Genomic DNA, 11221 nt, shown 5'->3' on the forward strand with positions numbered 1-11221 from the left:
TGATTCTTCCTCTTTGTTTCCAACCTTTGCATTCCAATTGCCAATAATTATCAGTAGATCTTGATTGCATGTTTTATCAATTTCAGACTGAAGAGGATGGTAGAATTCTTTAATTTCATCATCACTGGCTTTGGTGGTTGGTGCATAAATTTGAATAATAATGGTATTAACTGGTCTTCCATGTAGGCACATGGCTATTATCCTATCACAGACAGCATTGTATTTCAGGACAGATCTTGATATGTTTTTTGTTTTTGTTTTTGTTTTTTTTTTAGTTTTTATTGTGAATTATGTGATAGTCCACATGGGAGAACATTAGCTTTACATTCATCCTGTCGTATATCATTTCATTGCCATGATTACAATCCCCTCCATGCATCATCAAACAACCTCTGCCTGCTCCTCAGTTGTCAGCACACATCCCCTCTCCCTTTCTGGGTCTAGAGTCTCCAGCTGCTCCACCTCTCCACGTCATCATCTCTGCCTCCATCTCTGGTCTGGGTAGGGCCCCACTCTGCTCTTCTCCCTTGATGGTCCCAGAGAACTCCACTCCCTCCTTTTGTTACAAAATGTCTACCATTACATGTCCAACCCTCACAGTCAGTCCTGATAGCATTTATTTACTATTGTACCACAAGAGCCCTATCCCCATCTCCTTTTATCAGTCCTGCCCAGACAGATTGGATACTGCTCAGTGGAGAGTCTACCTTCCTCCACACCCTCTGGATCTAAGCTCTCTCTTGAAAGCTTGTAAGCCAGTCACTTCTTGCCTTTGTAGTCACCCCCCTCCCCACCATTTTGGGTAGCCAATGTCCAAGTTGCCCATCCCTGTCTACCCTGAGTACTGAGGGGGTAGGAATGATCCTCACTGTAAGGATTTGTTCCATCATTTGAGCTACTCCTTGATATGTTCTTTTTGATGATGAATATGATGCCATTCCTCTTCAATTTGTCATTCCAGGCATAGTAAACCATGTGATTGTCAGATTCAAAATGGCCAATACTAGTCCATTTCAGCTCACTGCTGCCCTAGGATATTTGTGTGTTCTATTTCATTTTTTACAGTTACTATAGTGGGTGTGAAGTGGTGTCTCATGCATAACAAAATATTTACTATGTTACCATTTTTAATATTCATTGTGGTTTTGATTTGCATCCCATAACAACAAATAAATTTAAAGTAATATTGTTGCTATTAAGGAGCCCTGCTGACTCAGTGGTTAAACATTCAACTGCTGTCTAGCAGGTCAGTGTGTTAAACCTACTTGCTGCTCCGTAAGAGAAAGATGTGACAGACTGCTTCTACAGATTACAGCCTTGAAAACTCTATATGACAGTTCCACTCTGTCTTTTAGGATCACTATGAGTTGCAGTCAATTTGATGCAACTTTTGTTTGTAATGACTAATAATGTTGATTATCTTTTAATGTATTTGTTAGCCATTTATATCTTCTTTGGAGAAATGCCTATTCAAATTCTATGCTCAGTTTTTAAGAGGGTTGTTTTTTTCTGCTATTGTTGAATGATAGAAGTTCTTTATATATTCTGAATACTGGACCCATACCCTGCACAGTCTGTCAGTTTGTCATATTGTGGTGTCTTGCACGTTGCTATGATGTGGGAAGCGATGCCATCGGTGTTTCAAATACCAGCAGTGTCACCTATAGTGGACAAGTTTCAGTAGGGCTTCCAGACTAAGAACAGACTAGGAAGAAGGAATAGGTGACCTGGTTCTGCAGGATTAACCCCTGAAAACTGTATGAATAGCAGTGAAGCATTGTATGATACATTGCCAGAAGATGAACCCCTCAGGTTGGAATGCACTAAAAATGCAACTAAGGAAGAGCTGCCCCTCAAAGTAGAGTCTACCTTAACGAAGATTGTTATTAAGTGTTGTCAAGTTGGGTCTGACTCATCGTGACCCTATATGGGGTTTCTGAGAAGCAGCTGGTCCTCACTTTGTGGTTCACAGTCCAGTGCTGAATCGCCAGCTTTGTGCTGATCCTACAGTGCCACACCAGGAGTCCATTTAACATGAATGGAACAGAACTTTCAGGATCTTCATTACTGATTGGTCATGGCTCAAATTGAGAAGAAACAGCTGCAAACATCCATTAATAATCAGAATTTGGAATTATGAAGTATGAATCTAGGAAAATTGGAAATCACCAAAGGGTCATTGAAAAGGTGGAAGACCACTCAATGGGATGAATTGACATAATACCTGCAACAGTGGGCTCAGACACAAAACCTGATGCTAGTGCAGGACCAGCAGTGCTTCTGTTGTGCTATCGTAGGGTCACTGTGAGTTGGAGCAGACTTGATAGCACCTAACAACAAGGTCCATACTGGATACATGATTTGCAGATATTTTTTCCTGTTCTATAAGTTGTCTTTGTACTTTTTTGATAATCTTGATAATATTCTTTGATGCACAAAAGTTTAAAATTTTGATTAGATCCAATATACTTCTCTGTCCCTTCCCCTTCTGTTACTAGTTTGTTGAGTGTTTTTATCCAAAGAGGGTATTAGATTTTATCAGCTATCTTTTCTGGATCAATTGTGATGATTGTGTGTTCTTATTTTTTTCCTTTTTTTTGTTAATGTGATGCATTACATTGATTGATTTTATTATGTTACAACCCTTGCATCCCTGGGATAAATCCCACTTGGTTTTCTTTTTTTAAATAATACTGCTGAATTTGGTTTGCTAGTATTTTGTTGAAGGTTTTTTTGCATTTCAATTTTGAGATACTGTCTAGTGTTCTCACGGTGTCTGTATAGATAAGAGTTCCAGGACTATCATCTACATCTATTCCATTTGGGTTTTCATATCTTTGTTGTAGAGGATCTCTATAGCTTTTCTGTCTAGTCCACCATCTTGTTGTCTTCTTCCATTTGTAGTAGTGTTTTGTAGTGTTCTTTAAGCATTTTGTGTCACCAGTTAAGTTTTTCATGTTTTGGGTGGCTATTAGAAATGGTATTGTTTTCCTGATTTCTTTTTCAGAGCTCTCTTTATTAGTGTAAATGAGTCCAACCAATTTTTGTATGTTGATCTTTGCTGAATCTTTTGCCACTTTGCTGAATCTTTCAATGAGTTTCAATAATTTTCTTGTTGAGTCTTTGGGATTTTCTACACATAGGATCATATCATCTGCAAATAGAGTTTTACTTCTTTGACAACTTGTTGTTGTTGTTGTTAAGTGCCGTCAAGTCGGTTCTGACCCATAGCGACCCTGTATAGGGTTTCCAAGAAGCAGCTGGTGAGCTTGAACCACAGACCTTGCAGTTCAGACTGCTTTGCAATCTGGAGCATTGACCCACAGTGCCACACCAGGACTCCCAATTTGGATGTCTTTAATTTCTCTCTCTTGCCTATAACTCTCACTAAGACTTCCAGCACAATACTGAATAGAAGTGGTAATAAAGGACATTCTTGTGTTTTTCCTGTTTGCACGGGTATGCCCTCAGTTTCTCTCCATTGAGAGTGATGATGTTGGCTATTAGTTTTGTATATCTGCCCCTAATTATGTTGAGGACTTTCCCTTCTATTCCTATTTTGTTAAGTGTTTGTATCAGGAATGTTATGTTGGATTTTGTCAAAAGCCTTTTCTGAATCAATTGATATGATCGTGTGGTTCTTTTCCTTTGTTTTAATTATGTGGTGGGTTATGTTGATTTTTTTCTAATATTGAACTATTCTTGCATACCTGTTACGAATCCCACTGGTTCATGATATATTAATTTTTTGATATGATGTTAGATTCTAGTCTCTTGGATTTTTTTGAGAGTTTTTGTATCCATACTCATGAATGGTATTGGTTGTGATATTTTTAAAAGAATTTTGTGGTTTTGATGTTTACATTTAGATTGTTGGTCCATTTTACATTAATTTGTATATATGATATGAAGTAGAGATCCAACTTCATTGCTTTGCAAGTGAAAATCCAGTTGTCCCAGCACCACTGGTGGAAGAGAGACTGTTCTATCCCAATTGAGAGAAGACTTGGCAACCTTGTCATCAGTTAGTTGTGTGAGTTTATTTGAGAACTCTCTTCTATTAGTCTACATGTGTACCCTTTACAGGTGCCTCACTGTTTTGATTACTGTAGCTTACATTATACAGTTTGAAATCAATTAAGTGTGAGTTTGTAGATTTTGTTTTTCTTTTTTGATACTGTATTGTCTATTTGGCGTCAAAGCAATATGAATTTGAGATCAAGTTTTTCATTTCTGCAAAAAAAGACTTCAAATTATGATAGGGATTGTGTTGAATCTGTAGATTTCTTAGGATAGTTTTGACATCTAAACAATATTAGTCTTGAAACCCATGAACATAGAGGAGTGCTGGTGGCATAGTAGGTTACACGTTGGACTGCTAATCGCAAGGTCAGTAGTTCCAACAGGAGGAAGGTGAATCTTTCTGCACCGATAGGTAAAGATTCACAGCCTCAGGAACTCTAGATATACAGGGTCTCTATGAATTAGAACTGACTCAATGGCACATGACAACAACAATCCATGAACATGGGGGTGTCTGTATATATTTATTCAACACTCCTTTAATTACTTTCAGCATTACTTTATAGTTTTCAATCTAAGATTATTGTACTTCCTTAAATTTATTTCTAAGTATTTTATTCTTTTGTTTCTTGTTAACTGTCTTGGAGTTGTTTTTTTCTTTTAGATGCTATTTTAAATGGAATTATGCTCTTAGTTTCCTTTTTAGATTGTTCATTGCTGGTATATAAAAATACAACTAGTTTTTATATGTTGATATTGTACAATGCAGCTTTGCTGAATTAGGTTATTAGCGCTGATGTTTATGTGGAGTCCTGGTGTAGTGCTGTAGGACTGGAATGCAAAGTTGGTTTGAACTGCAAGGTCAGTAGTTGAGAGTCAGGAGCCACAATTCTGTACAGGGTCACTATGAGTCAGAACCAACTCGACAGCACTTAACAACAACATTTGTATGTGTGTGTTTTAGGATTTTCTATATTCACAGTTGTGTTGTCTGCAAATAGAAATAATTTTGCTTCTTTCTTTTCAGTTAGGATGCTTTTTTATTTTGTTTTGTTGCCTAATTGCTCTGGCTCAAAGTTCCAGTGCAAAGTTGTATGCATCTTGGTGTCTTGTTCCTGATTTTAGGCGAAAGCTTTCAGTCTTTTACCTTTGAGTGTGATATTAACCCCTGGTCTTTTGTAAGTGCCCTTTATCATGTTGATGAAGTCCCCTCCTATTACTAGTTTGTTGAGTGTTTTTATCCAAAGAGGGTATTAGATTTTATCAGCTATCTTTTCTGGATCAATTGTGAAGATTGTGTGTTCTTATTTTTTTCCTTTTTTTTGTTAATGTGATGCATCACATTGATTTTATTATGTTACAACCCTTGCATCCCTGGGATAAATCCCACTTGGTTTTCTTGTTTTTAATATACTGCTGAATTTGGTTTGCTAGTATTTTGTTGAAGGTTTTTTTGCATTTCAATTTTGAGATACTGTCTAGTGTTCTCACGGTGTCTGTATCTGATGTTGATGATTTTTGTCTTTCTGCCCCTTCCTTTTGCACAGGTCCTTACCGCTGACCCTTCCAGCCCTGTGCCTCAAGAACCAGAGAAGGGAGAGAGAAGGATGTGGACGATGCCTCCTGTGGCGGTGGCCCTGAAGCCTGTATTGCAGCAGAGCCGGGAAATCAGGGATGAATTACCTAGAGTACCACCTGTTCTCTGCAGCCCCTCCTCAGAGCTTAGCCTCCTGCTGGGTCCCAGTTTCCAAAGTCAACATTCTTTTCAGCCCCTAGAACCCAAACCAGATCTTACAGGTAACTGGGCACAGAAGTCATTGGAGTTTACAGTACATCCACTAGTTGGCTCCCTCTTACCTAGTTTCTGTCTGGGACTTGAGCATCTAGTTTCCCAGATGTCTCAGCAATAAAGAGATTGCAAGGAACAGATACTCAGTCACATAAAGGAATGAGATCTCATGTGATGCAGCTGGGCTTAATGAAAACTAGGTTTGGTAACAGGTGCTATCTCTCTTTGAACCTGCATTATCTTTTGACTGTGCCTCTCCCTGTATAGTGTTCCTTTCCTTTGGTAGACCAGCATTCTTTGTTCATTCATGTTTTTTGCTCCTTTGCTCTACATAGATTTGGCCAGCCATGACACTTACTCCATCTAAGACTCTGAAACCTTATTGATGCATCAGTGTCTGTATGTCTTAGATCCAATTTGAAGAGAAGCAATCTAATGGGTTGGTAACCATCCATTGGAGTGGTGACCTTGGCATGAATGGGTGAGGGGTGTTCTGTGTGGTGCACATATGACTGTCTAGGTTAGATCAAGAATGAGAGATGAGTTATATCACAATTTAAAATTTTTAATTATGCAATAGTAATTTTTTAAAAAGAATGAGTATGTTCTAGTGAAAACATATTTATCCTAACAAATTCTAAATATTGGTTTCTGTTTTTTAAGGACTTTATGGCTATGACTAGAGACTGATTACTATGGTTTTATTCTTCTATGTACACTTCTGTCTTAGAATTTATCTGTTCCATCTCCTAGTCTCCTTCAACTCTTCCTTCTCCCAACTGTGGTGATGGTGGTATGCCGTGGAGTCAGTTCCGACTCATAGCCACCCTGTAAAGACTTTCAAAGGCTATAAATCATTATAGGAGCAAAAAGCCTCATCTTTCTCCCATGGAACAGCTGGTAGTTTTGAACTGCTGACCTTTAAGTTAGCAGCCCAACTTGTAACCACTACACCACCAGAGCTACTTGCTGTAATTTAGTCCATATTAGTTTTAATAGGTCCTTTTTTTCTAGACATCTGGTGAGTTAATTTGTCGAGGAACTCCCCCCCTTACAGTATGTGTGTGCACTTGTGCGTCATACATACATACATGTACACTTTGCTCACTTTATAGCTGAGTCTTTTTCTTTTGCAGTTGGGGCCTTTGATCCTGATTACAGGGCAGAGCGGCCATTCCCAGAAGAAGATTCTGGGACTGATGGGGATGGCTTCCTAAAACAAGGACTACTGCCCCCTTCTCAGCTGGTTGGCCTCAAGCATTTTTTGCACCAGGTAAGGCAATCGTGAGATTTGCAACACACAGGCCACCTTTTTATTCCCCTTTCCTTGTTTCTTCTTTATATTAGGAATCTAAGACTGTGACTTCATTCCCTTTTAAGAACTAATACTTTGTTCCAGCTTCTTATTCTCCCAGTCTTATTCCTATTCCAGAATTTCCTTTTAGCACTTAGGCGACCAACCTTCTCTCTTATTTCACCAGCCTCTACCTTCCTTAGCTACCTGGGTCTCTTTCTTTATCAGTCCTCTAGGGAACCTTACTATCTTGTCCTCTTCAGCTGCTGGAGACAATACCCCAGAACAGTGAAAATCCGCCAGTTGATCTGTTGCCCGCTAAATCTGGTGAGTTCTAACTGAAGAATGTTGGGGTTGGGGTCTGGAAAAGATGGGAATTAGATCGATTTTTAGAAGCTGACAAAGGGGATAAAGCTTACTAAGTGTTCAGTGGTTAGGTTTCTTTGGCTCTTTTACCCCAGTACATCATTGTTGAATCTTTCCTTTTGCTAGGTCCTCTGACTGCCCCATCTTGGGAGGAAGCCCCTCAGGTGCCACGCCTTCCACCCCCGGTCCATAAAACTAAAGTTCCCTTAGCCATGGCATCTAGTCTCTTCCGAGTACCTGAGCTTCCTTCAACCCAGTCACAGAGCAGTGGTCCCAGCAGTGGCTCCCCAGAAAGAGGTAAGCAGCCTATGATGGAACCAGTACCTGAAACCTTAGGCCCTTTCACATTCCTAGTGAAATAGGATGAGATCAGGGGAGAGCAGGCCTAGACTGATGACCATTATTTATGTCTCTCAGGTGGAGATGGGGTACCATCCTCAAGGCAGCTGATGGAGATGTCACAACTGTTAAGACTATACCAAGCTCGGGGTTGGGGGACAGTGCCTACTGAGGATCTGCTGCTCTACCTGAAGAGGCTGGAACACAGCGGGTACAAGCCGGGGAGGGAGAAGGAGGAAGGGTCAGTAGAATGGAATCAGGATTATGGGGCGAGAAATGGATGAGGCAGGGAAGCATGGAGTGTGTTGTATTGTTCACGAGGTAGATCCATTTGTCTTTAAATAGAGAGGAAAGTAAGGAGTGAGATATAAACCTAACAAGTCTCCTTCTCTCCCTACATCTCTCACTGCTCACCACATTTTATATCTTCCTTTTAAAAAAAAGATGGGGGTACAATTCACATAACATAAAATTAAGCATTTTAAAGCAAACATTTTTATCCCTCCAAAATAAAACCACACTAAACAGTTACTCTTTACTCCTCTCATCCCCCAGCCAGTGGTTGCCACTTACCTGCTTTCTGTCTCTATGGATTTATCTATTCTGGGTATTTCCTGTAGATGGAATCATATAATATTAAGTCTTTTATGTTTGACTTCTTTCACTTAGCTTAGTGTTTTCAAGGTTTATGCATGTTGTAGCATGTATCAGAACGTCAGTCCTTTTGTTGTTGTTGCAGTTGCTGAGACTGTGTGCAATAAAACACACAGCACTTCACATTTCTGTGTCTATAACTGAGTGAGGTTGATAGCCTTCCTCTAGTTGGGCTACCACTCTCACCTTCTTCTCTGAGTTGTCCTCCTCCTCTGACATTAATGGATGGCCTTAAGGTTCCTACCTAATCTTTTAAGTTGCTGTTGTCAGTTTGATCCCATCTAGCTAAATTATTTGGTTTTGAGAGGATTTCAAGGATGTTTTTGGTTTAAAGATTATCTCAGGGTACTCATTCATTCAACCTTCATGGCTCCAAAAAATCTGTAATCTATGAGAATTTAACATTTTGTTTTGCATTTTCCCCATTTTAATCCAGAGTAGCCTATAGAATCTTTGATCAAAATGCAGAACTTTATTCCTTGTTATGGCTAAATAATATTCCATTGTGTGAGTCTATACATACAGCACATTGGGTTATGTACCCACTGATGAGCAGTTTTAGTGGTCTCCACCTTTTGACTTTTGTGAATAGTGCCGCTGTCTTTCTAGTGCTCTTTTCTTTACTATTTTTAAAAGGAAAAAAAACTCCATGTCTTGTATCTTAATTTTTTCCTCTCTTTATCCTGTAACTCAGAACTTAGAATTCTAGGATTTTAACCATCTAGTACAACTGATAGTTTGAATATACTCATATCTCCTCACATTTCATCCATGGATCTTTGTTGTTTGCTCTTCTTCATAAGAGACTGAATTGGGGAATACTTCTTCCATCCAGAGTTGGATAGAGTCGGGGAAATAGCTCCCCCATATTCATACTCATTGATTTGTTTGGCAGGGCTGATGGCCAAGGGGATAATGTCCCCCGACGAAACACAGACTCCCGCTTGGGTGAGATCCCCCGGAAAGAGGTAAGGGACTGGTGGGCAGGTACTAGGGGTATAAAAGGGCTTTCACTGACCAATTCCTTCAGCGCTACACACTCCTTATCTGGCTTTGTTTTCCTCTCTCTATAATTCCTGTTTCTTTCTTTCCCCTTTGATCTGGCTCTCTCCATGCACTATGCCTTCCCTCAATGGAGGTGTGGGGTTGAAATGACACTGAATTTTTCTTCTTTTTCTTCAACCCTGAGATTACCTCCCAGGCTGTCCCTCGCCGCCTTCCTACAGTTCCTAAGACTGAAAAACTCTCAGGACGGAAGAAAAGTGTGCACCCTGCCCCTAATAGTGTGAGGAGCCGGGGGGGAGTGTGGAGATAGTCCCCTCCCCTCGCTTTCCTTCTTTGTTGTTATTATTATAATAAATGTTTGGTAGTCTATAGTAGAGTCTCTAACTGATAGAAATTTGAAAAATGGAAATTTTATAGGAAACTACTTTGTAAAAAACCTTATTTCATTGTGTTTGAGTATGTTTTTTATATGTTTTATTCTATGGGAACAGACTGGAATGCTTTGAATGAAGGCATTCTGCATCTTTGACTACAGGTTGTAGACGTTTTAGTGAGCTAAGGCTAAGTGTTTAAAGAATAAAACTACAGTGATTAACTCTGGTTGGTGTGGAATTATGGGTGGTATTTATTTTATTTTTTATGCATTTCTGTATTTCCCAAACTTTCCAAAATGGACATGTTTATTACTTTAATAATCAGAAAAACATTTTTCAATAAAAGAAAACATTGTATAAACATTTTTAGTAAAAACTTGATTGTTGGGGAGTTTTCTCTTTCAGATCACTGCAAACTGATTTAGATTTTGCTGCAGCCAGCAGACATGTTAGGGCTGTAATCCCCACTCTCTTCTGGCTTTGAGGCATATGAAAAGACTAGTGTGCTGGCAAGAAAGAAAAAACATGTTTACAAAAACTTCCACCCAAGGACTAGAGTAGAGGGAGAGTGAAGCGTCCAGCTGAAAAGAAGTGAGGGCATATGCACAAGAACACCCACTTGACCTGGCTTCAATGGCTGGATGATCAGAACTCAACTAGAAGAAGAAAGAAGAGGAAAAAAAGGAATAATCTGATACAATTTGATGAACTTGACCTACACCTGTAGATGCAGTAGCTCAGCAAGGACCATTCCCACCCCCTCGATACACAGGGTAAACAGGGATGGGCAACTAGGACATTGGCTACCCAAAGTTGGGGGGTTACAAAAGCAAAAAGTGACTGGCTTACAAGCTTTCAAGAGGGAGCCTAGATCCAGAGGACGTGAAGGAAGGTAGAATCTCCATTGAGTAGTATCCAATCTCTCTGGGCGGGGCTGATGAAAGGAGATGGGGATAGGACTCTTGTGGTACAATAGTGAATAATTGCTATCAGGACTGACTGTGAGGGTTGGAAATGTAAAGGTGGATGTTTTGTAGCAAAAGGAAGGGAGTGGTTGACTTTACAGTCCGGGAGCGGAGGTCCCTGGGACCACCAAGGGAGAAGAGCAGAGTGCGGGACCCTACCCAGAGAAACAGCGATGCCAGAGATGGAGGCAAAGATGATGATGTGGAGAGATGGAGCAGCTGGAGACTCTAGACCCAGAGGGAGAGGGGCTGTGTGCTGATGACCGAGGGGTAGGCTTGTAGGGTATATCCTCTGGTTGTTTGATGATGCATGGAGGGGATTGTAATCATGGCAGTGAAATGATTTACGATAGGATGAATGTAAAACTAATGTTCTCTCATGTAAACTATTATATAATCCACTGTAAAACAG

At 39.9% G+C, this 11221-nt stretch overlaps 1 protein-coding gene across 1 annotated transcript in view; it reads left to right on the plus strand.

Moving 5' to 3' along the window:
- The window catches only part of CNTROB (centrobin, centrosomal BRCA2 interacting protein), a 43626-nt gene extending 33846 nt beyond the window's left edge, over positions 1-9780 (plus strand). The window contains exons 13-19 of the mRNA XM_006863397.1: positions 5571-5820; positions 6928-7085; positions 7370-7433; positions 7599-7769; positions 7890-8022; positions 9361-9433; positions 9655-9780. Of these exons, the coding sequence (XP_006863459.1) occupies positions 5571-5820; positions 6928-7085; positions 7370-7433; positions 7599-7769; positions 7890-8022; positions 9361-9433; positions 9655-9780 (975 nt within the window). The remainder of the gene's footprint in view (positions 1-5570; positions 5821-6927; positions 7086-7369; positions 7434-7598; positions 7770-7889; positions 8023-9360; positions 9434-9654) is intronic.
- The last annotated feature ends 1441 nt before the right edge of the window (positions 9781-11221 follow it).

Source organism: Chrysochloris asiatica, unplaced genomic scaffold, assembly GCF_000296735.1.
Source record: "Chrysochloris asiatica unplaced genomic scaffold, ChrAsi1.0 scaffold00054, whole genome shotgun sequence".
NCBI classification, from domain to species: Eukaryota; Metazoa; Chordata; class Mammalia; order Afrosoricida; family Chrysochloridae; genus Chrysochloris; species Chrysochloris asiatica.